Source organism: Poeciliopsis prolifica, unplaced genomic scaffold (assembly GCF_027474105.1).
Source record: "Poeciliopsis prolifica strain line A6 unplaced genomic scaffold, Auburn_PproV2 SCAFFOLD060, whole genome shotgun sequence".
Lineage (NCBI taxonomy): Eukaryota > Metazoa > Chordata > Actinopteri > Cyprinodontiformes > Poeciliidae > Poeciliopsis > Poeciliopsis prolifica.
The window spans coordinates 152158-176565 of record NW_026562435.1 but is presented as its reverse complement, the minus strand read 5'-3'; the positions used below and the strand labels follow the sequence as shown (position 1 = coordinate 176565).

General features: G+C 37.5%; 2 protein-coding genes across 4 annotated transcripts in view; one reads left to right on the top strand and one right to left on the bottom strand.

Moving 5' to 3' along the window:
* Positions 1–24408, bottom strand: part of mcf2l2 (MCF.2 cell line derived transforming sequence-like 2) — a 73381-nt gene that overhangs the window by 28546 nt on the left and 20427 nt on the right. For all 3 annotated transcript variants that reach the window (XM_055060462.1, XM_055060465.1, XM_055060464.1), the window contains exons 8-22: positions 24124–24248; positions 23909–24023; positions 22444–22563; positions 21438–21629; positions 20875–21066; positions 20609–20795; positions 20268–20368; positions 19856–19944; positions 10791–10857; positions 9136–9251; positions 7684–7753; positions 5537–5629; positions 3890–3982; positions 2390–2512; positions 579–659 (exon numbers count right to left, since the gene is read on the bottom strand). In XM_055060462.1, the coding sequence (XP_054916437.1) occupies positions 579–659; positions 2390–2512; positions 3890–3982; positions 5537–5629; positions 7684–7753; positions 9136–9251; positions 10791–10857; positions 19856–19944; positions 20268–20368; positions 20609–20795; positions 20875–21066; positions 21438–21629; positions 22444–22563; positions 23909–24023; positions 24124–24248 (1764 nt within the window). The remainder of the gene's footprint in view (positions 1–578; positions 660–2389; positions 2513–3889; positions 3983–5536; positions 5630–7683; positions 7754–9135; positions 9252–10790; positions 10858–19855; positions 19945–20267; positions 20369–20608; positions 20796–20874; positions 21067–21437; positions 21630–22443; positions 22564–23908; positions 24024–24123; positions 24249–24408) is intronic.
* Positions 12247–18795, top strand: b3gnt5a (UDP-GlcNAc:betaGal beta-1,3-N-acetylglucosaminyltransferase 5a). The gene is given in 3 exon segments (XM_055060466.1): positions 12247–12387; positions 17142–17585; positions 17587–18795. Coding segments are annotated over 2 exon segments (1137 nt in total). The 5' UTR covers positions 12247–12387; positions 17142–17523; the 3' UTR covers positions 18662–18795.

Below are 24408 nucleotides of genomic sequence, written 5' to 3'. Positions count from 1 at the left end.
TACAGGAACATATTCTCTCATAAAAGGCATTAATTTATTTTTTATCAATTTAAAATTTCAACTGTAATGATTTCTAATTACAGTTTTCTTACATCACTCCTGGTAAAATCCTGAAAATCTTATCTGACTCTTATTAGCCTGGGTTCCTCTTGGGAGTGAGCTTAGCAGTAATAGCCTTCTCTTCCTGCATTAAAACAGTTCTACACTGAATCCTTTAGTCCTGACATGCTTTTAAAAAACAACTAAAGTTTTTTTTTTTTTTTTTTTTTTTTAACTATGGTTGTTGCAATAGTAATCAGTAGGATTACTATTACAACATCACATCATCAGTAGGGTAAAACTAACCTGTCTCATGTCATAGCAACTTTTGTTACAGAAACTTTTAAGTATTAGACAGTTTTAACTTCACATTTTTCCTAAACCTAAGGAAGTTTGCCTTGTTTGTTGGAGGAAGAGTTTGTTGTGTTTTTAACGTCAAACTAAAACTTGTAGACAATAATTCAAAAGAAAAAAAACGTCAGAAACAGACACAAAGCACCTTCATATTGACTGGTTCAAATAGGTGTATTTGGGTATACCTTGCTATGGCCTTTTTTATGGTCTGTCCACACATTAAAGGATCCCTGCATCAGCAGTTTCCCCAGGTCACTCAGGTTGCCCTGTAAATTAGCAAGACGTTTCGCAGGGTTTAGACTGAACATAACCTTATTACAGTTTTCAAGGTCTGCAGCATCATTAATTAGTAAAATCATGTGTCATCATCTAATCAAAGACATTTGCGTAACATTTCTGTAAACAGCTTCTGAAACAAAGATCTTTCCAGAACTTAATCCAAACCCAGCAGACAGATTTATGTTGCAACAAATGCAACTTGTTCAACATTATTTTCAACTGCGCTAGTTTTGTCCAGCCAAAACAGTGATGAGTAATGCTAAGCCTTTTCAATTTGAACCAGAACATGTTGAAATTGATGGGAATGTAGAAATCACAAGAGGTAAAGATGAGTACCAACCGGAGGAAAGAGTTTCTGCTGCTGCTACAATCTTCAGCTTCATGAATGAAACAGGTGGGACTGTGTGATCCATTAATAGTTAACATGCTTTCTGTCCAGTTGGGTCTTCAGTCTCGTGTTGGGTTCATGTTTTCACATTTTTTATCATTTAAAAGGCCTTCTAGCGCTGCTTATCTCTGGTGTTTCTTCCAGCTTCTTTCGCTCCCCATCTGGTGGCAGGATTTAGGCATTTGTGGATGGTAAACGGTTTTGTACTTGTATAGCACCTTATCAAGTAAAGAGGGCCCCAAACCTCTTTATACCACATTTATGCTAAATTGATTTAGACACAAAATTTGTAATTAATTTTAATATTTGGAATTGTTTAGATTACAATTGTCAGTCCCTCCCAATAATTTGAGTAATTAAGAACAAACCGGGTGCTTAGTGGAGGTCTATTGTTTGGTAAATGTCTGGTGTGTTGACTGGAGGCTATGGAAATTGTTTTTTGACCACTTTTTAGAGCTTCAAACATCAAATTGAGATTATTTTTCATTTTTGACTAAGTTGCAAGACATTTTAGTAATTATGTTGTCTCTACTTTTGCAAGAAATAAATCATATATATTTTTACAAAACAATCAAATTGGAAGTGCATGCAAATCACTGTTAACATCCACGGCCTTTGCTGGAAATTTTGGTTTTTGGAAATAGAAGGCTGCGACAACACTCACTCACACACAGACTCACACACTGATGGCTACCTGATAGTAGTCACAGCTGCCCTGGGGCAGTCTGCCAGAAGCAAGTCTGCTGATGGGGGCTCTCTGACCCCCACCAGTAGGGTGTTCACTCAACTCCAACACCTCTGTAAGAATGAAATTACAGAGGTGTGTGGAGCCGGGATTGAACCAACAACTTGTCGATTATGGGGCAAATGTCTACTGCCAGTATTTAGTTTTAGCTTGCTAGGGTAGTGACCACCTGTTAAATCCTTCATCAGTTTTACTTATATAAATTACTCAAGAGAGAAATGTTGAGAGCACAAAAGTGGCTCTTTTTTAAGAACAGAAAACAGTGACATGGTGTGGTATTGCCTAAATTTACATCAGTCAAACATAATATGACAAAGAACAACTCGGGTAAAGTTAGCCTTCCTGTGTTTCCTCTGTAGATTCCAGTACAAAAAGGACCAAATAGTACCAGAGTTTAGTGCATTCTGTACCTGTGCATAAACTGTTCAGGTGAAAAATTTGTCTAATTACATTAAACATTTTTGTTTCATTGTGGAAAATATGACTACACTCTTCTCAAATAAACGCTCCTTTAGTAGAAACAATAAGCACACATTCTGTTTCCATCATCCTTCCATCTGTCTGTCCATGTTCTTTTTACTCACCTCAAATCCAGTGATGGCTATCTGATGCATTGAGTCATTGACAGACTTGACAATGTCCAGCATGGTAGCTAAGGCCTCCTCCAGCTCAGCCATCCCCTCTCCCTTACTGCATTTTAACATTTCCTGTCAGACATGAAATAAGTACTCAATTAAGGAAATAATGCAACTCTGCTAGTTTTATTTGGGACATCTGGTTTTAAAAGCAAGCCATTCAGTGGGTTGTTTGAGTTCACAGAGAAAAACTGTGGACCTCAGCAGTTTGGAGTAAGAATTCCAACCTTCTTGTTTTTTAGAATGAGTAAAAAAGAACTTTCCATCATGCTGCATTCGATGACCCTTTGGAATGATTTCCTGTGACCCATTTCTCTTATCAGACAAAGAGTTATTCCCGGATGGATCTGTGATGTAAACAGTTTTTCAACCAGTCAGGCATTTTGTAAACTCACTTACATTCTTGTCAGATCCAGTTTTCTACCAATGGAGCAATTGTTCCTGTGGCATATCGTTACTTAATAAAAGTAAAATCTAACCAAAAGCAAGCTTCTCATACTCAAACAAATAAAATTCTCTGCCCAAGTCCATTACCTCAAACATGTAGTTTTGACATAAAATCATACATTTTGCAAGACTAACACAAGTAACTTAAAATGTTACAATAGTATTTACTTGATATCTTCATGTTGAGGAAAAAAATCTGAAATTACAGAATGACAGAAGACCACATCTTAATAGTGATTTACAATCAAATGAAACCAAGCCTCCTCCTCAAATATACATTAAACAATTAGAAGACAGTTGTTTAGTTGTTTAATTTTTCTGTTTCTAACACGTAACATATACAGCAGTAGCTATCACAGAGTAGGGGCTCATATCTGACTGGCAAGGTTGAATTTCTAAAATGCTTCAGAACCCATATGGACTTTTGTCAAAAGTCATTCAGGCCTCCGCATCGTTTAAAGTGCCAGCTACCAGCTTCCTGTTTCTTCTGTTATATTGCCTCCAGTGATATCATCAGCCCAAACTCAACAAATGTAGTAGTAGTTTTTTACTCACTGTTCTTTAAAAACATATTTTGAATAGTCCTGCAGTTGAAATCCATAGTGTACTGTCTAGTTGTGAAAGAAGTACATCACTGGAAACTGTATTTGACAAGCATCACTTCATGGCTCATCAAAGAGCTATGAAATAAACTACTGACCATGGCTAAACAGATGTGGTAGCTGACAAAAAAATGACTTTTTTGATAGCTAATTGGGTATCTGTCTTTGTGGGCTTTCTTGTCTGCGTTGTAAAGAACTGTCAGACCAAATACTGAAGGCTCCCTCAAAGAGTTGGGGCTAGAATGTGAATACAAACTCCAAGAACAGTACTTCTCAACAAACATGGGTTTAATACCTAATCAAACTGATAGCTAATTATTCACCAAAAAATAATGAAGTTAAGTGTCATTATGTCCAAAGAGAGAACAAGTACTGGATTACCAATTCTGTCTGTTTGTACCTTAAGCATAAGCTGGTATTTGGTGATCCTCTGTACAGGCTTCAGCAGGTAGGCATCCAAGGACAGTTTGTGGTCCAGTTTCTTCTGACACTCCTGTTGTCAAAAAGGACAAAGATCTTCATCAGACTTAGGAATATGTCTTGTATTGGCATTTATATCAAACACCTGTGAGGACTGTGTTTCTTTGGAGGATTCTTCATCAAGGTATGAGTCATGTTTAAAAGCCACTGCGTTTGCTCTGCTTGTGCAGCTCAATGTGCACTTCAGCTCATATTAGATCAATGTGAGCTGCACAAGCTGCTCACATTGAGCTAATATAAGTTATATAACCTTATATGTATAAGCTATAGTCGCGCTTTTAGATATGTGTTTAGCATGCAGTGAAAGAATTATACATCTTTGTGAACAAACAAACAACAAACAATCATGTGCAGTGTGCATCTACATTTCTTGTTTATGTGTTCATTAGTTAGACCAGTGGTTCACACCATGGAGGAGCAGCATTTGTGATTGCCTTGTTGTCACTAAACACGCTGGTCGTGTTTATGATGATGATGATTAATTTTATTATTATTTTTACATTTTGAGGCGACACAATGCTTCAAACTGCACCATATCAAAGTCTTTGCCTACATACAGTCCCCTGCACATGGAAATCAGGAAAAACTTGTCCCATAAAACTCAGGCAACCAGAACAGTCTCTGTGGTGCTTATTAAAATCTCAATACACAGAAAATGAAAGAATTATTAAAGCCACATAAATTAAATCCCCCATTTGTTCTTGTGCATCCAGCAGAGAGATGTGCAGTGCAGTGGATTCAGTTTTTGCAGGGCTGGTCCAAGGTTGTATGAGGCCTTGCGCATAATTTCATTTAGGGGCCCTTCTTGCTGCCAAGAGCATCAGCACCACTAACAGTGTTTCAATGTGGATTTAGTGAAGTCTGAGAGGAGTTAGTTCAATTGGCTTAACCTGAAAAGCTATCAGTGACAATTGTAGTTTGCTAAGCTATATTTATTAACAAATAGAGCTCAAACTCAAAGATTTAACTGATAGCATCAAATTGTAGCTATGGTAATAAAACAATCTAACTATGAAAATTATTCTTTGAACTTTTACAAAGCAAACTTGTCAGCTCCTAAAAATCTTAAATTTAAATGTTAAACGGTGTGTGCTGAAATCATTAAATCAAATTTAAAAGCATTAATATTCTCAAATAACAAATGCATAATTTCTTTACTGTGGTCTATGTTAAAATATTAGCATTTATGTGGCCCCTGAAGGAATGGGGGACCTGAAGGAGGTGGAGACTTAATTTGCATTTAACAGAAGTACAAATAATTGATATTTACTGTAATTGCATTTTTTTTTTATTATTTGTTGTTTCTGAGACCCTATAGTTGTAGGTTTAAGTAGTTTTGAAAATGTCATCCTGTCACATAATTATTTTGTACATTTCCTGTCAACTTAACATCTTTTAATACAAAAACATGATGGGTCGCCTTGGTGCCCCAACTACCAGGCTTAGCAAGTATTCTGGGGGAAATATTGAATGTCACATCTTTATAAAAAGAAATTAGATTTTTCGTTAATGCAGCACATGGTAATCTTCATCCAAACACCTTGTTCTAAGTCGGAGTGTGTTTTACCTGAAAGAAGAGGCTGTCTCCACACTGCCGCCACACCACCTCAGAGCGGGGTTTATTCTGGCAGTACTTCTCATACACCTGAAGCTCTTCTTTCTGACAACACAGACATGTCAGAGTGAACAGCAGCACTTCATTCAAATGTTCGGGACCAGCTGACTTTAGACACTGACAACTATGGGGTGTGGTTTGAAAAGTTACACTGCCAAATATTAACAGCAATAATATAGTCTATTATAAGAGAAAAAAATTAACATTATTTTTTTACACCATGTTTTCTTTCATATATAATTCAATCTGGGGAGACTCAGACAGAGAAAATAACAATTAAAAAAGCTCATTGACATAAATGGATTAAAGTTCTTCAGTGCTCGGCCCTGGCAGAAGACATTGTGCTGTGAATTGCAATTAGCTTGGATGAGTATTCCCAATGCTGATTAGGGATGTCTTCCCCCCAGGGCCAGTACACTGTTGGTGGAGGTCAAAGAAAGGATGGAAGATGAAGAGATGGGAGAATGGAGGTGGAGAAGGAACAGAGGTGGATTAAGCAGAGCTGGAAAGCAAATAATGCCATGGATGAAGGTCATTATAAGTGGGACATTGATCGGTGATTGGTCGTGATGGGCATGGTCTGGTGCTGATAGATTGGCAGCGATGAACTTAACGCAGCAACTGGATGATGCAGGTGTGGCAGAAAAGTCTTCCAGTTTGAATTTACACCAAGACTTCACATATCAGTTCCAAATTAAATATGTAATTACTAAGCTAAATATTAATTTTAATTGAATTTAGTTTATTTCTATAGTACTAATTCACATCAAATGTGGCCTCCTGTCATTTAAATTCAATCATAAATACATTCTAATCTATCCCAGTTGTCAAGCAGTGCAATAAGCTCAGTTCATTATTCAAAGTGGGTCAGAACTTTACTATCTAAAGAAACCCAGCTGACTCATCAAGTTATGTTTACAAACTACATATTTAGTTCTAAACTGAGATATGTTGCTAGGAAACTAAATATATAGCTTCAAACTAAAGATTTCCCTCCAAACTAAATATTTAACTTATATGCAAATTCACTTGCTAATAATTGGAAGTGGTCTATCAAAACAAAAGCTTGACTTTGTAAACCTTTAAAAAATTGCATGCTGATGAGCATGCATTTATTTGCTAGCGCAATGACTGTAGAAGTTACTGCAGACCTATTAGCAAGCGTCTGCATTCTCATTAAAACATCTCGTCCTGTTTTAAGATGAAATGATGGAAAGAAAAAGAGAAAAAGAAACAATGATGAAGAGGTAACATAAGCAAAAACTGAAGTGAATCATTTATGCAAGCAGTTTATTCACTCTATTACCTATTCTTTCTTAAATTAGGTTTGTATCTTTTACTTAAGTCTCACTAAACTGTTCATTCAACTCAAATAATGTACATGTTTGGCCTCAGAAAGGTACAAGACGGTTATTTTGAGTAAAATGGATTTGAATATTTTTGTTACTGGAAGTAATGTTTCAGCTCAGCTGTGCAGGAAGCTTCCAGAATGATGTAATTGATGAGTTATGCGTTTTCAATAAATATTCATGTGTCATGTATGCCTTTACCTGAAAAAAGGGTGAGCATTCTTACTGATTTTGTTTAAAGTGAAGGAAATTCTGCAAGTTTCTAATTTACATCTTGATCAGTTGGATGTGCCTGCATGCACATGATTCCTTTCAAATCCTAGTCTATCACAGTCTATCACAAATCACCTGGCTTATTGCTGTTAATTTTTGACTGAAATTTTACAAACATCACCCCATGATAGCTCCATCGCCCATTTTTAGTCCATCTCTGAATTAAAATAAAATCTTATCCTTCGTTTGTCTTCCAAATGTTCTGTTTCTACAAGCATATGACACACATCTCAACTCAAGTAATGTGAGTAATGTACGTGTTTAATGTAAGAGACGAGGTTATTTTGAGTAAAATGGATTTGAATATTTTTGTTACTGGAAGTAATATTTCAGCTCAGCTGTGCAGGAACTTGAGTATGCCATGTTTTTCATTGTGCATAGCAATGTTCATCTGGTTCCAGTTTATGCTTCTATTTATTACCAAATCTTCCATGCCAAATCTATTGCTACAGTGTTTGAATCTGTTCATCAACTCACCCTCTTCAGAAAACAGGTTCCAACCAGTTCTGGATTCTCTGCACAGTTCTCCAACTCCATGAGGAATGTTCTGCAGACAAAACACAGACCAAACTAAATTCCTGCTATTATACAGGCTCTTATCAGACCGATCTTCATGAATGCATATGCTGAAAATCAGAATCACATTTGCACAGTTAAAATATGTTTTAAACACTAATTTTAAACAGAGGATGTTGAGGTTGACTTAACAGTTTCAGAAATCATCATTTTAAAGTAGTTCTCCAAATAAATTTTATCTGGTTTTAACTTATCTAAACCTAAACCTGTTGCACATTCATTCATTCATTCATTCATTCATGACTTTGTCCTGGTTATGTGTCCTTATAAAATACTTGCGATTCTATCATGATCCTTGATGCTGGTTCCGTTGGCAGATGGGAAAATATGATATTGAGCAACCTGTTCACTTCCTTGCCTGTGGCAGCTTATCACCAAAAACTACTGAAAGAAACAACTCAAAAAACATTGAAGATACTGAATGCAATGATATTCTTCAATAAATGAGGACAAAAATGGAGTGGTGTCAGATTTTAGCGGTTGTAGTTTCTATTTGGTCTTTAGGAAAAGACCACAAGACAATTGTTTTAGTGGCATTTACCCAAAATGCCCAGTGCTGTAGTCCACTTCCTGCTTTTGGAGCAGTCTTCAGTCAAGTGGGAGGTTCTTGCCTTTGTATCCACAAAAGGTTTACTGGTTTTACCCGTATTGTGCGATATGGAACAAAATACCTACTGGTATTTTTATTCTCACTCACAATCACACAATTTACAACAGTGTTAACAGCCTTTCAATGGACTTCCATTGAACTTCTTTCACGGAATTTCGAGCAGGGACTCTGTCATCCCTCACAGATTTTTGTGTCCACTTCCTCTATGTTGTCAGCTCCAGAGTACAAAACTATCAGAGAAAAGGCTGTTCCAGATTTCACTTGACAGTCAATATGTACATCTTACATCACTTTTTTAAAATGATGTAATTGGACATTTCAGATGCCATGATAATTGTTGACTCTCAATTGTCCTTAGCAGTGAGTACATGCATGTTTGTTTTTTTCTTTTGAACGTCTGTATTGCCTTGTAATGGACTGGTCATCTATCTATAGTGAACCCCCTTCTTGCTCAATAACTACTGGAGATAGGCATTGTACTCTTCTACAATGATAGGTGAGTATTGACAGTGGATAAAGTAATGTACTCACAAGCCATAATCACAAAACATTTCCATCATAAATTTGTAAGATAAGCTACTTCCCAGATGCCTGAAAATTTTCAAAGCACAAGCATATACAAAATCACACATAGCTATCTTACTAACCAAATAAATGGTTTCCTTGTCTTCCCTGTGATATGTGTTCACAACCCTGCCAACTTACATCAGAATATACCAACACAAAGACCTACTTTGACCTACTTGTTATGAAAATCATATATTTCTGGCAGATTGCCAAACAGCACGTCTTGCTTATTCTCTAGCGTGGGGGGGATGAGGTGGCAGAGCCCCGAGTTCTTCAGCTCAGCAACATAGCCCTGTGGAGCAGGCACAGAGATAAACAGAAGAAAATGAAGGAAAAAGTAGTCAATGAAGGCAAATTAGGTTTTCCATCAGTCTCTATAACAAATGTAAAAGTCAAGAGTCTCCCTTTGTTGGAATGACATTTAAGGTATTCTTTAGGTGTTGGGTAGACTGGGACATACTGACCTGAGCCAAAACCATCCTGACCAGGCCTGTAATAGCCTGGTAAAATCCAGCTCTTTGTTCTAAACTAGTTGCTTCATCCAAAGGGTCCAGAGTCTAGTCTACTTTTAAACAATTATTTCCTGGAGGTGAGGACTCTTGTAGTTTCAAAACAACAAACAGACTATAATCAAACAGAATTGCACAGGAAGGCAATTTATTTTATTTTATTTCCTTTATGTAACCAGGTAAACACTGTTGAGATATAGATTTCATTTTCAAGAGGAACCTGGGCAGAAGTTTGCAACTGGCCAGGCTAGTCCTACAGTAGGTTGCTTAACAAGGAAAATAGCAGTTGATGTTAGCTATGAGAAGTTATTAGTTTGGAGTTGCTGTGGGACTTATTCCAGCACATTCCTCACATCCTATCAGCTGTTGCCAGCTTGTTATCTGACTGTGGAGGGAGTCGGGTGGGTGAATGTGACTCTATTGTAGTGAGCTTCCAAATTCAAGTAGCTTTTTGGAGGCCTATACATATACAAAACTCACCTGATTTTGCACATGCACATACTACTGTATGTGAATGCAACATAAAATTTGCATTAGAAATCACTCCACATTTTCAGAACACCCTCTTCATCTACCTTACTTTGGTAAGGTAGATGAAATTTTAAGAAATTTATTAAGCGACCCAATGCCTACTTTAACCTCTCTTTTACCTGTGCTCCTACTAGAGGTTTTAATTGATCGACTAGAAAGTTAGCAAGTTTTACTCACAATGCATGGTGGATCTGAAGACATCAATATACTAATTTTTTATGCATGTCTAACAGGTGTAGCCAGGCTTGAAAGTATGATTATTCACCATGAAATTTAAACTGTCGTATCTCCTTCAAAGTCACTGATCCCTGGTCTGCAACAACACTTAAAACTCAAAAAGTTTTATGTTGACCAAATCAACATGAAACCTTACCCAGAGATAAAAGAGTTGGCGGTCTGTTACTTAGACCGCTGGCCAGTGGGTGTGGCCGCATGATAAATCTAATGTGACACCGTGACCAAAAGTTTTACCCTAATTTACATGAGTACAATGCCCAGGATTTTCCATAATTTTCTTGATTTTATACTACTTTTTGATTGATAACATGTGTCATATAAACAGATTGGGAGAGAGAGAGACACAAGAAATAATCAAACCTAATAAACTAGACACAAGAACTGACTGAGGTAAATCTAAACCAGGCTGATCTTATGAAAGAGCCTAAGGAACACAGAATAATAATGAAACTAGAATCAATAAATCAAACTCCAAAGCAACCCAAGATCCTGACAGCATCTACTTGGATATAAGGAAACAAAAAGGCATTGCTGAGAATGTACATATACTGTACCTCCATGATGCTCTGTAATTCCTCCACATAAATTCTTTCTGATTCAATCAGCTCCATCATTATGTGTCTGCAAAGAAAAACAAAATACCAATAAGCACAGTAAGCAGCACCCCTGTAAGAGATAGATCACTCAAAATTCGAAAGTTTATTTGTGAACTTATTCTGGGTCAACTAGCATGAAACTAAAGCAAATCTTACATTGTTTACCCTTTCACTATCAAAATAAATGACAGGAGTAAATAGCTACAGGAGTTTGTTCTTATAGTACAACCTAGAAAATAATTAATTGTTTGAAGAAATGTTTATGAGCTGACTATTAATCAGAGTAGTTTTTTACAATCAGAGTTGTGTATTTGATTCCAGCTTTCTCTTGTCACATGTCAATGAACTCCTCAGCAAGGCATTCTACCCCATGTTACCTAGTGATGTGTATGTCATTGCATGAATGTGGTCACACCTGAGTGAATGTGGTTTTGGTAGCAATTTGAGTGGTTAGCATGACTAGAAGTGCTACATAAATTCAGTTCTTCTACATCAGAAGGACTGATGTAGTAAGATGAGTGACTTCATCTTCCAAAAACAAGAAATCATCTAGAACAGAGAATTTACAAAATATTGTGTTTTAAAATCAGAAGTGTGTAAGGAATTAAATCAACAACTAAGACAACAACAAAAACTAGCAAAGAGTGCCACTCTAAACCTTTATTTGATGTGAAGGCCTTCACCTGATTGTCTTGACAGCAAAACAAGTTTTATTATGCAGCACAGCTTGGAAAATCTTTACACTGTGTATGTGATTGACTAATAAAGGAATTAGTTAACTGAAAATCTGAGACTTTGTTTTCAAGTGTGAATTTTTGTATGAAAATATGATGATAGTTTTCAACAAATACAAGATGGATTTCTAACATGAATGCATAGTACTGCACAAGAAGAACCTAATTTCTCATTAATGTACTGTGTCTGAACTAGAAACAAGCTTAACTTTTTCTGTTCAGTCACATCCCCTGCAAAAATTTCTTAGAGCTGGAGGATTGTTCAGTCCAGAAATAGTGTTTTGAAAATCTTTGCAGTGCTTCCATTAGGTGTGTACTCATCATTGTTGAAATATTTTGTTTATGATCCAATTCTTTATCTGGATTCCCCAGATAAAGAATGGGATCAAACATCAACATGGAAACACTTCTTTAGTAAGACCAGAATATTCTGTGAGTGTTATTTTTTTATTCTCCTTATTACCTTATTTGTTTGTCTGTAAATGCAGAAGAAACCTGATCGTCTTGACTTTGTAAGAAGAATATGGAGCTTTAAACCACAAGCCAAATGAGATAACGAAGTGTCTCCTCCCACTCTCCCATGAGCCAATAATAAAAAAAAAACTTTCCCAGGGTAGTTTAAAACAACAGTTCATAGTTTATTCAGCTAAACTGGAGCAGAGGAGTGTTTAGGTGTGAAGTTCAATGAGCATCAGATTGGATAAAGAAGAAATAGGAGTTTTCACAGACAGATAAGTGCTGAACTGAGATGAACAGATAAGGGCGTGGAACGTTGGATCTTAACTTGAACTCAGTCAAAGACGAGACCACAAAGTAGCCCGGTAAGTCAAAACATGTCTGATTATCAAATGTACAAAGTACTGACAGATGGAAAACTTCATAGAGGTGAGTAAGGCTTATTGTGAACAAGCTTCACCCTCAGGGATAAAAAAAAGTCTTCAGAGTTCCCAGAGTTTAGCAGAGATATTAAGCTCTATAATATCCTCTCAGATAACAACATGCAGATCCATTATCCAAACTAAGTAAAATATCTTATTTGCTCCATGTTTAGCAAAGTATATAACTTTGAAACAAACATATTTATTTGATCAAATTTAATTAGACGGCAAATGTCCTATAATAACCGAAGACAGTAAGAGGTTGTAGTAACTGTTCAGTCTGTTTCATAAGAGCTGAATGTGCTTAAATATGTTAACTGAAAAATCATCTTTATAGTTCTGCTTACATTTGAGAAGCACTATTTAGGTTTTAGAGTCAGTAGAAATCCAAACTAAACAGAAATATGCTGTGTGACACACACAATGTCCAGTTTCCAACTGGCACATGGTTTTAAGTTTGATGCTTATAGTTATGTGTGCCATTTCTGTGGTGGTTTCCAGCAGAATATTCCTTAAGCAGCAGCCCTGTGCTTCAAATAACATTCTGCTAAGAGTTCACTTTATACAGAAAAGAATCTACCAATATCTCAAGCTCTCGAGACCTCACTTCATCAAGTTAAAGTCAGTGTCCAACGGTTCTAAGCCAAAACCACTGCTGACCAAAACATCATTCAAAGTCCCAACATTTGTCAAAAAATATTTTGATGATTCCAAGTTATGAAACAAAAGTTTTACTTTTTTGCAAAGTATGTGTTCTGTTACATGTGGTGCATAGACAAATTCAAGAACACTGAAGACTGTCTGTAACTTATGAAACCTTGATTTTTTCTGTTTAACATTATGATTGGCCTGCTGTCCTGCATGACTTAGACATATCCCTGATTTAGATGTCCCCATTACGTCCTCAACTTGTCATCCAGCTCAGAGGATGACAAGGTTTTTACTGCTGAGGGTGAAGCAACCAATTACTAGATTTGTAGGGAATTACTTTTACACATATGACTGGGTTTTTTGGATAAATTTTTTTCATAGTAAATCACATTTTAAGGTTATCTTTGTCTGACATAAAAATTTGTGGAAAGAGTATGAGTTCCTGACTAGCCCATAACTGCTGACCTTCCATTCTTGTTGTCAAAAATAAGAGAAAAGTATAAAAAAGCAAAGTTGGGTGTCTATAATCAGTGTAGAATACCAGTAGTTCTATCAGGGGTTGACCTGTCTTTGCTTTTTGTGTTTTAACAAACACAAAATAATTATAATTCTTCAGGTAATTCTTAAGATATAATTCTTAAGCAATATCTTAAGATATCTTAATAAATGACTTAAGGAATCTCTTGATTCATATCTTAATTCAATTCAAGTATGGAGTTCTGCTGAGACAACTTGAAGTCTTTCAGATTTTTTGCACTGAAGATGATTTGTTGCAGTCCAAATTGCTCCAAATAAACGCAGCATATCCCAAATACCAGGACTAGTGCATGCCATCACTGCATGGACAGTTTTTACACCGTGCCCAACTCTGGCTCAGTGACAGACAAAAGAACAAAAAGAAAACGTGCAGGTCTGACACCCTGCACGTGTGAGGTGCTGCTGCCAGCTCAGGACCTCACACGGTGCAGCACTGGCAGTGAGCAATATATCAATAACCAACAGGAAGACCGGCATCGTGAGAGCTCAAACAATTTCAGAGGAAAGAGAACAGAGAAGGTGTCAAAACATGTTCTACCCATGGCACAAAGAAACAGGAAGCTGATCATCCTCTCTGTCTGTATGCTCACATGGAGTTGGCCCGGCTGTGAGTACCGTAATTTCCACCGTTAAGCAAGGATCACCTGTCTTTAACACCTTTACAGAGTAGCTTGTGTGTTTGGAGGTGGTGTCATTGTGATGCCTTGTTTTCCCCAGATACATATTTTTGTATTTATGTTTGATTGCTGAATATCACTCACTTTTTGGATCGTACAGTGGCTCTAAAAAGCCTTGCAACAATGCCAAGGTTTATTCAAAAATACAACCAGAAACATTTAGTTTTTTGTTAATTTGTGCTTTTTACAAAAATACTGACTCATGTCCTCCGCAATTCAACTAAAAATAAGCAAAGAGAAACAGAAACAAAACCAAGAAAATAAAAATAAGTGTGATCCCACTGAGATGCTAGAGAAGAGAATAATCTTGATCCCCAAATTTTGAACTCACATCAGAAGGTTTTGGGCCAAAAGTGACATACAGAAAACATTCTTGCTGAAGAAAAGCAACCCCAGTGCAAGATCCTGACACCACTGTCTTTCACTGGCAGAGGTCTTCTTTCACGGATAAGCACCGTTGATTTTTGGTTAAAATACTGTTTGGACTTTGAGCTCATCATAGAACATTATAATGAGCAGCCAACTGGCTGCTCTCCAGTTTTAAACTCATATTTTGACTCATATTTTAATTTAAAAGAAGCCCCTTATTAGGAGCAGCTACTTACAGAAGATTCAACACATTCAAATGTCACACAACTTTTTATGAAATATGTGATGCTGTGGGAGCTCTGGTGGAGCCAGCTGCACACTGTCTTGAACCAAAAAACCCCCCTAATAATAACTACAAACCAATAATATCCAGCTGACCATGACTCATGTGATGCAGTAAAAAGTCTATCTATCTATCACCAAAATGTATCTATTTTGACACAGCTGAAAAACCACCTCATCCTGGTGCAAAAACAGAGTTTTTTCAAAATTGGAATGTTTCTATAGAGCAAATTCATTTTTGAAATTTCAATTTGCACAATTCTATGGTTAATGGAATTGCAGCTACTGAGGGAATTTCTTTCTGTCCCTTTCCTGACACTTTTATAGCATCCTTTGTAACCTGGATTCAATCAATCTTTTACCTAAAGTATAAAAATTAATATTTTATCAAGGTTTCTAAAAGTAAGTGCTAGTTAAAAAAAGCAAATCATTAAATACATTTTTAAAAATGAACCTTGAAATTTTAGCCCATGGTCTACTAGTCTGGTGTATCGATATTAAAGTGATGAGTGAACGCCATGACCATCCAATTTCTTACCAACCTACTTTTTATGATCATCTGACACAGGCCATGTCATCTGAGCCAATGTGTGCTTTAAAGTGTTGCTCCAAATGCTGGCAGTTTTTACAAAGTTTTATCATTTCTTTACAGACCTTAAATGTTACATGAAACCAAACCCAAGCAGAGAGGGATTCATTCAGGACTGAGTCATAATGTAAGCCCAAATATCAGCCCAAGCAAGAGGAGACGAGTCGATCTTTAACCCTCTCAGGCTCAAATTACTTGCAAAGACTCGCTAAGTAGCACTGAGCTGTTGCAAAGCTGCAACATCTGCCTGGAGAGGATTAAACACGCAGACACAACTGGGACTGTTACATGACTCCAGTGATTGGGTTCAGCTCTCTGTATTCTAATGCTGGATGAGGTAAAGGGACTGCCTCTTCATGCAGGTAAGCCAAACTGGTTTGCTGCACTGGGATCCTCCTGAGTCTCATGTGCCTGCTGACTTGTCTTGATGTCAGAGACAAATAACTAGTCTGGCTCTGTGAGAACACTGCTCTAAACCATCCTAATGTGCAAACATGTAATATTTTCATTTGAATTTACTTGTTTTTGTATTCTAAACAGTTTTCATCTATCCGGGAACAAACATCTGGGTCTACACCTATGTATGTTGACTTACCAGGGAATTGGTCAAGAACTATTTCCTTTTAAGATTAAAATACTATTGTCTTCTAAACCATATTAGTTAGAGTTTAAGTTTGTCTTTGTTTCCTTGTAAATGTATTATTTAGGAGTTTGAAAATAATATTTTAAACAGTCATATTTTGTGCATGTCTTCTTTTGTCTTTATGTTATTTACCTTTGCTCATTTTTTATTTAAAAGTACAATAAACTATGTTGTGTTTTTAGTGTGACTTCTAAATAATATTATTTTGAAGTGACTTCCTTCTTTGAGTACATTTTCCCCACAAATCTACTTAACTGGTTAGGAAAGGCATGTGAGAAAAAGAAAACGTTTCAATTCCATCATCATGATTTATTCTGAGATACATTATATAAGCTATAGCATTGATTGTAAGAAAAATATACAAATATGTAATTGCACAGAAAAAAAAAATTATGTAATCTGGTTCTCAATACAAACCAGAATGCAGCATTTACATCAATTCTTGGTACCCCAGTAAACATGGGTGCCAGCAGCCTTATTCCATGTTTCCTTAATCAAAACAATCACCTAAGTCTTTTAACAGTAGAATGTTGAAAAGACTTTTTGAAACAAACATTCTTTGTCAGTAAATCATTTTTTAGTCTAGAGTTGAGTTTTTCTTTCTCTGTTTCTTACTCAGAACAAACATGTAAAATTTTTAAACTTTGACAGTAGCTGACTACATTGATTCAATAGGAAAAATATGCAAGCATTAAGAAGACTATATTCAGAAAATCTAATCAGCTTGATCATTACTGACTGCTTGGCTTATAAAAGAGTAATAAAAATGATCTTTAAATAAGAACATTTCCTCTTTTTGTTTAATGATGTATCTGTATGGGTGGTTTATTGATACTTAGTTAATAAATATCCATCAGATTTCCTTCTGTTTCTTATTTAAATCAAATGTCAATGAATGTTCCTGTTAAAGAATATGATTCAAAATCTAATTACTTCTGTATTTTTCCAGGTGTTTTATGGTCGCTCCAGTTCCAAGTATTTCTGTAACCCGAGTGGTTGAAGAACAAGAAAGTGGAGAAATGAAACCAGCGCAGATCTTTAAGGAGAAAAGAAACAGGCAGCATGCTGCCTTTTGTTTGCTGAAGGAGGGAAGTTAAACTCTGCTGAGATCTGGTTTCACCATGATGGTGCACTACTGTTTCTGCATGCAATCCAGAAAATATGGAGAAAGCACTATGCTAAAGAACCTGAAAAAAGCCTGCTGGACATGACAGCACTTTGTAGTTGGAGGAACAGAAAGAAAAAAAGGTAAAAGAAAAAGAGACAGAAGACATAAAATTATAAACAACAGTGAATAATGTGCTGCTGATGTTCAAATATATGTAGTCATAATGTACATGAATTTTCGACGCATCCATTCATGTGTGCACCTGCTGACCACAGCCACAGTGCTTTGTGGTCTGCTGGGAGGATTTGGAGCTTCATGTTGTGAGCCACATGAGATCTTATTCATACCGTTACCTGATCAACAGGTACAACTTCCTCAATGCCACTTCTAGCTCTGGCAACGTGGGAAGTCGCTCTGTGACCTATCCATACCTGATTAACCACCCCAACAAATGTAGAGCTGAAAATGGCAAAGACTGGGATGATGTTCTTTTGCTTTTGTTTGTGAAATCCTCCCCAGAGAACTTTGAGCAGCGCCAGGCCAACAGGGAGACGTGGGGTAATGAGAGCTTTGTCTGGTCAGAGCTGGGGGTGAGTCTGAGGCTTCTGTTTGTTATGGGCGTTTATTCAGGTGTTGCTCAGAGGTTCCGCCTCCAACATGCCCTGCAGCAGGAAGACAAGACCTATGGAGACCTGATCCAGCAGGACTTTATTGACACATTTCACAACCTGACCACCAAACTGATCATGCAATTCCACTGGAGCCAAATTTACTGCTCGCAGGCACGCTTTCTCATGACAGCAGATGATGATATTTTTGTTCATATGCCAAACTTGGTGAGGTACTTGCAACATCTTCTGGTTAGCCAACCAGGTACAAAGAACCTTTGGGTTCACAAAGGAGCTCCTCCAGTTCGTTGGAAAGGCAGCAAATATTTTGTCCCATATGATTTGTACCCCTGGCCTTCGTACCCAGATTACACAGCTGGAGCAGGGTACATAGTTTCAGGGAATGTGGCTGCAAAGATCTACCACGCCACACTAGTGCTTAACTCTTCACTGTACATTGACGATGTCTTTATGGGAATGTGTGCCAAAGCTATGGGGGTGTTTCCCATGCAGTATGAATACTTTTCAGGGGAGGGGAAGGCTCCGTACCACCCCTGTATCTATGATCACATGATTACATCACATGGTCACTCCACAGATCTGCGCTCACTGTGGCGAGCAGCCATAGATTTTCCAGCAACCAACAACTCCAGGGGATTTTTGGGTAATCTGTACTGCACAGCTATTAGGATGATGCTACTGTGTCGTCCGTATTACCAGAACACCTATTCCTGTACTGCTGCTTTTACATAAATGATCTCTGAAACATTGGTCAATAGTTGATAATACAAAAAACGAAAATAGTGGTTCTTTGGGTTTTTAATCATGTTTGTGCTAACTGAGTTGTCTACACATTGTCATGCAATAAAGACCACAGATTTCCTGTGCAAGTGTGTCCTACTTTTGAGTGATAAGAAACCTTACCTTATATGTTGCTATGCTTATTTGAACAGCTTTCAGCCCTTAATGTGTAGTCATGAAAACAATTCTAACAACTGTGATTCACACAAGCTGCTGATAAGTTTTAGCTCTGCATAACCAACAATAATGTCTAATATTAGAAAATGTGAAATCTTATCTTTTCAATGATAGAAAATACATGGAAATCAAAAAGGTTCTTTGAAAATGTGAGCACTAATACTTTTTAAGAGCCATTTATCATTTCGAAGCATAATAAATGAAATATAGACTTGGGTTGCTATGGCAAAAAAGAACAGTTTCTTTCAGCCAGTAGATAGTCAACATAGCCAGCGGGGGGCACAGCTCTGCTCACCGCCTTGTCAGTCATGACATTCAACACAGCAACGTAGATCTATTGCTGTGTGTTGTAATAAGAGTTCAAAAACCAAGCCCTGCAAGTCACCCTGAGAAACGTTTCAACAGTATCTTCAGGTTTTACTTTTAGTGACCCTTTTAAGCCATTCATCCATTATTATTTTTAGACACAATTCTTTGGTAAACTAGCTGCAGCATCGCACTTTGAGCTCACATCACAGCCAATAAACAGTTGTTTTCATGCAGAACCTCACGGACCACTAGGGGGCCCCCACACACAACCCAGTGATCTGGGGTCCACTGTGATCTGGGCACCACTGTGTAAGACTGGCCTCGAGGGATGAGCAACAGCGGGGGAAGACATTTTTGCTTTTAATTTATTTCTTACTAGAAATTTATTGTAATTCTTTGGGTTTTGTCATTGTTTGTCAGGTTTGGGGGTATTTTTAGTTGACTTTAAAGAAACTGACACCTAAACCAGTAAACATCCTCCCATTACCCTTCAAAGAGTGTGTGTATTTTGACTGAGTAATATATCTGTGTGACTTGGAAAAGTTTTTTCTTAAAAAATATTGTTAGAAAGTTTGAATTTTGTCTTCTTTAATATGATGGTCTGATGACATCAGGACCTGGGGTCAATGGAGTGCATGCTGACAGAGCGTTTCTTCTTACCTGCGTCTATTGGACAGGCTCTCCTCACTCTCGTTTGATATAACAACATGGGTAGAGCCTCCCTGGCTTTCCTCATGCATCACCTCAATCTGGGAGACATATAAACACACAAATACTTACACATAGTTATGGATTGAACTTTTACCAGTATGGGATTTTTTTATGTTTAGAAGATGTGTTAAATTCTTGGATAAAATCTTGGCCTTCTCCTAGATTTCATATGTATATATGTGTGTGAGTATTTGTGTGTGTGTGGGATGTGGTTGCTAAAATGACGTCATTTGACCTTGTAGTGCCACAAAGATCTATGCTTGCATGAGTGAAGCATAAATCAAAATTAAGGTCAATATCATTGTTATCTATTCTGTTTTGTTGCATCATGGGAAGCTGTGTACTGTAAGTGATGAAGTACCTTGATGCCCTTGGTCTTGCGTATGTTCTTCTTCTTGTTAGGATCTGCTTCAGCTGGCTGCTTGCCACCGTTTGAGTTATCAGAGAACTTTCTCACTAAGGCTGAAATTAAATGAACAAAAAAATAAATTACATACTTAATCACGCATAGCCTTAATTGTATTCAAGCTTTGGTTGAACTCATGGTGCTGAAGTACAATAAGAGTATCAATTAGCCTAATTCAAATTCAGTCTGTATAAGTTTACACTCTAGGGCAGTAAACTTTTAAATGATCTGAATCTCATAGACAGATTTTCTATTCATTTGCATGACTCCGTTGAATTGAAACATGTCCCACTCACGCTGCTGGCCCCCAGAGGTCCGGGCAGGGTTCTTTGGTGTGGGGCGTTTAGGAGACGACTCGGGCCGTGGGGCCACCGGCTGAATGGGTCTGGTCTGTTTGGATGACAACCTCTTCAGGCTAACACGTCGCTTCTCAAACATCTCTTGAACATCCTCCAGTCGCTTCAGTGCTTTCAGGACACTGCCCTGCAAATGTACATTAAAATCAAATGTCTCAACATTATTTCTATTCAAAATTTAACTAACAGCTTTCTGTGCACTGCACCTTTACATCCTCTGACAGGACAACCTCATACTGGTTGTGGAGGTTCCTCAGTTCTGTCACATGGTTCTTTTCTGCCGACACCAAGAAATTTTCAATGTCTGTTAAAGCTGATTCTGCCCCTTCCTGTGACTGACATTTATCCACAGCTTGGGAAGCCAGTAGGTAGATGCCAGACTCACACCACTGATTAACCTGCACACACAAAAATACCAACAGGGTAGATGTGGCCCAGTTTTGGTGCCATTGTCATGTTTCTAAGACAATAAGCAAATATTATTGACGAATCACTACTACAGAACTACAGGCTAATCTTACACATGAACATGTCAGACTTGAATCCAACCAGGCGTCCCACATATAAATTTCCGCACTAAATTAGACTAGTGGAATTTCTGTATGAATGTCTTCAGTTTGAGTTAAAATGTCTGTGTTCTGAACATTTTCTCTAGCAGTCATTTTCAAGCCTTGTGTCTGGACTAATTAAAGAAGGCATTAAACCAAACATCTGATTTGTTTTCTGAGACTGATGTTTCCAAAATGCATCAACCGTTTCACAGCCATACCTTCTCAATGCCCATGTGCACATGCAAAGACTTAGATAAGACATCAGACTTCTTCTTGGCTTCGTTGCTGAAATCATCGCAGATCCGCCGGAGCTCTACACACTTCGGCCGGATGGAGTCCACGGCGTAGTGGTCACTTTGGATGAGCTGGTCACCATGTATGGCATGGAGCTGGGCCTTTTCTAGTGTGGGCTATAAAAATAAGTAAAGTCAGAAATATAGCAATTATTGTTAACTGACAATTTTACAAAAAAAAATTGTAAACATTTATTTCTGGGGTTTTGGAATAATGCTAATGAAAATTAAAGTAGTTTTAACTCCACTGACATGTTGGACAAATGTTCAAAACCTGGAAGATAAAGCACAACACCCTAGTTCTAAATCCTTCCATGGCTTCCTAGAGCTCAGAGAACAGACCATAAAATACTGAACAACTTAGCACCACAACACAATAAAGATCTGCTGCTTTTGTATCAACCTTCCAGACCTCTCAAGTCTTCTGGTTCTGGTTCTGCTCTGCATCCAGAACCAGAAACAAATATGGAGAAGCACCATTCAGCTTCTATGCACCACAAATCTGGAACAAACTTCCAGAAAACTGCAAAACAACTGAAACACTGAAAAACCCACCTGTTTAGAATTGCATTTGATTGATAACTGGAACATTGATCAATACATTTGCTTGATGATGGCATTTGTCAAAATGCTTTACTCTTTCATATTTAGTGACTTATTGATGCTTTGATGATGTAAAGCACTTTGAACTGAAGTTTTACTAAAATGTGTTATAACCATAAGCTTGACATGACCATATGCTAACTTCTGTACATCCACATCTTTTTTGCATAGACCTAATATGGAACAGATTTTTTAATGTATCTGTGATGGGCTCATCATCAGAACCCCCTTAAAAAAAGGACTTATTTTAAAAGACTGTTAGTAGAAGAGAGAAAGAAAAGCATGTTGGTGTAGTGTTTTACGTTTGTGTCCATTTCCGTTGACAGACCTGAACCTTTTCCTCAAGTGTTTTGAGCTCCTTTAGCAGATGTTCCACTCTGGCCACACAATCTCCAGCATCAGAAAGGCCTTTAAGGGAGTCCATCCGTGTGTCCAGAGTCACTTTAACCTGAATAAGAAAGGTTAGAAGAGATTCATGAAAAGTGTTCAAGGATCTCCTATTCTTATTTGAACAGGTTGTTGAAAATGAGAATTTGTTCTCAAACAACTTACTTGGTAAAATACAGGTTAACATAAATGTCTTATATGTATGAGTGGGCTGAATTGACTTTCTCTAATGTCAATTCATAAAAATTTTAAAAATATCAAGTTTGTTGCCCATTTACTCAGGCTATGATGCTTGCAAGACATCTGGAGCCTTGTGTAAAGTGTGCATGCGCACAAAAAATGTGCAGCGCCATATTTTACACACAATTCAGCATGCATAAAAATGCATAAAGAATAACTTTGCGTCAAAGTTTGTGTAAATGCACGCACACATTTTTCCTGGCGCGAAAATGTGCAATAGCCAGTCAAACTCCTGTGGACAATATCAAGCTACAAAGCATCAAATACACTGAAATCTGACTACATTCAATGTTATTCAGACCAAGAAGTTTAAAACCCAATGTGTTTTCATGATTGTAATATTTTATTGTTTAAACGTAAACAATGAAATTGAAACAAATTTTTCCTCAGACAATAAGCTAACATGCACACAAAATAAAAATGTTTTTAGTGGTTTATTAGCGTTCAGATTGCCCATCCTGGATCTCTGAGGAAAATGTAAAGAGCTGTGCAGTACCGATACCAGTCCAGCTGCAATTATCCTTCAGTCGAGCGGCCTGCTTTGTGAATGTGCCTTATGGACAGAAAGTATCTCTATTCTGTAAATGTACAACTTGTGCACATGATTCCACTATTTCGATTTATTGACCGCATTCCAGATCAAATGACTCTCTGACATGCTGTCTGCCTGGCTGTAAGCACTACAGTTCAAATAGGCATTTCAATCTCTTTACTTATTTTTTCATCCATCCATCCATTTTCTTCCTCTTTATCCGGGGTCGGGTCGCGGGGGTAGCAGCTTCAGAAGAGAGACCTAGACCTCCCATTTCTTCCAGCTCCTCTGGGGGAACCCTATACTGTTCCCAGGCCAGCCGGGAGACATAGTCCCTCTACCGGGAGGAGGCCCCGGGGAAGCCTCCTCCCGGTGGAACGGAAATCTCCCCAGGGAGGCATCCAGGAGAAAATGTTATTTTTTATAAGTACAAAAACACCATTTGGTCACTTTTTATATAATAAATGTTCTAAATGTCTGTCCTGCAAAAGTCTTAAAGCACAAAACTTTAAAAAATGAGAGGAATCTTTTCTTCAAATCTTTCAGGAGTTTCAGTCTTGGAGATGTTTGATGGGAGAACAGAAATTATGCAAAGATTGTTGGACAGAGGTTGCCATGCCGACAGAGGTTTTACCTCTCTGAAATCCTGCTCAAAATGGCGCAGCTGCAGGCACTGCTCCAACTTTAGATGATGCTTACACCAGAACTGTTCGAAAGCATTCTCTGTCTCATCGAGCTGGGCCAGGAGTCTACAGCAGAAAGGATCTACTTCACCAGGCATATTGGGAAGGTGTATATTTTCCAAATATAGAATAAAAATTGGAACACAACATAAAAGGTGTCAGTTACCTTTCCACCGTTGTCTGGTTCTCCATCTCATCAGGCTTGAGTTTGTGACTGTCCAATTTGGCTGTCTGGTCCTTGATGCAGGTAAACAAGGTACTGCCTTGTCTTAAAGCTAGCTTCAGCTCCTCCTGTTTAAAAGGCATGAAAGCATTTAAATAGTAAACAAGGCAACCTGTAAAACATTTGTACACCTACCCATTCTCGCTGCTTCCCTTTTCATGTAGGACATTTTATAGCATTGGTTAAGAGGACATTAGTTGTATTTGTATATTTGTATTTTCATGCATT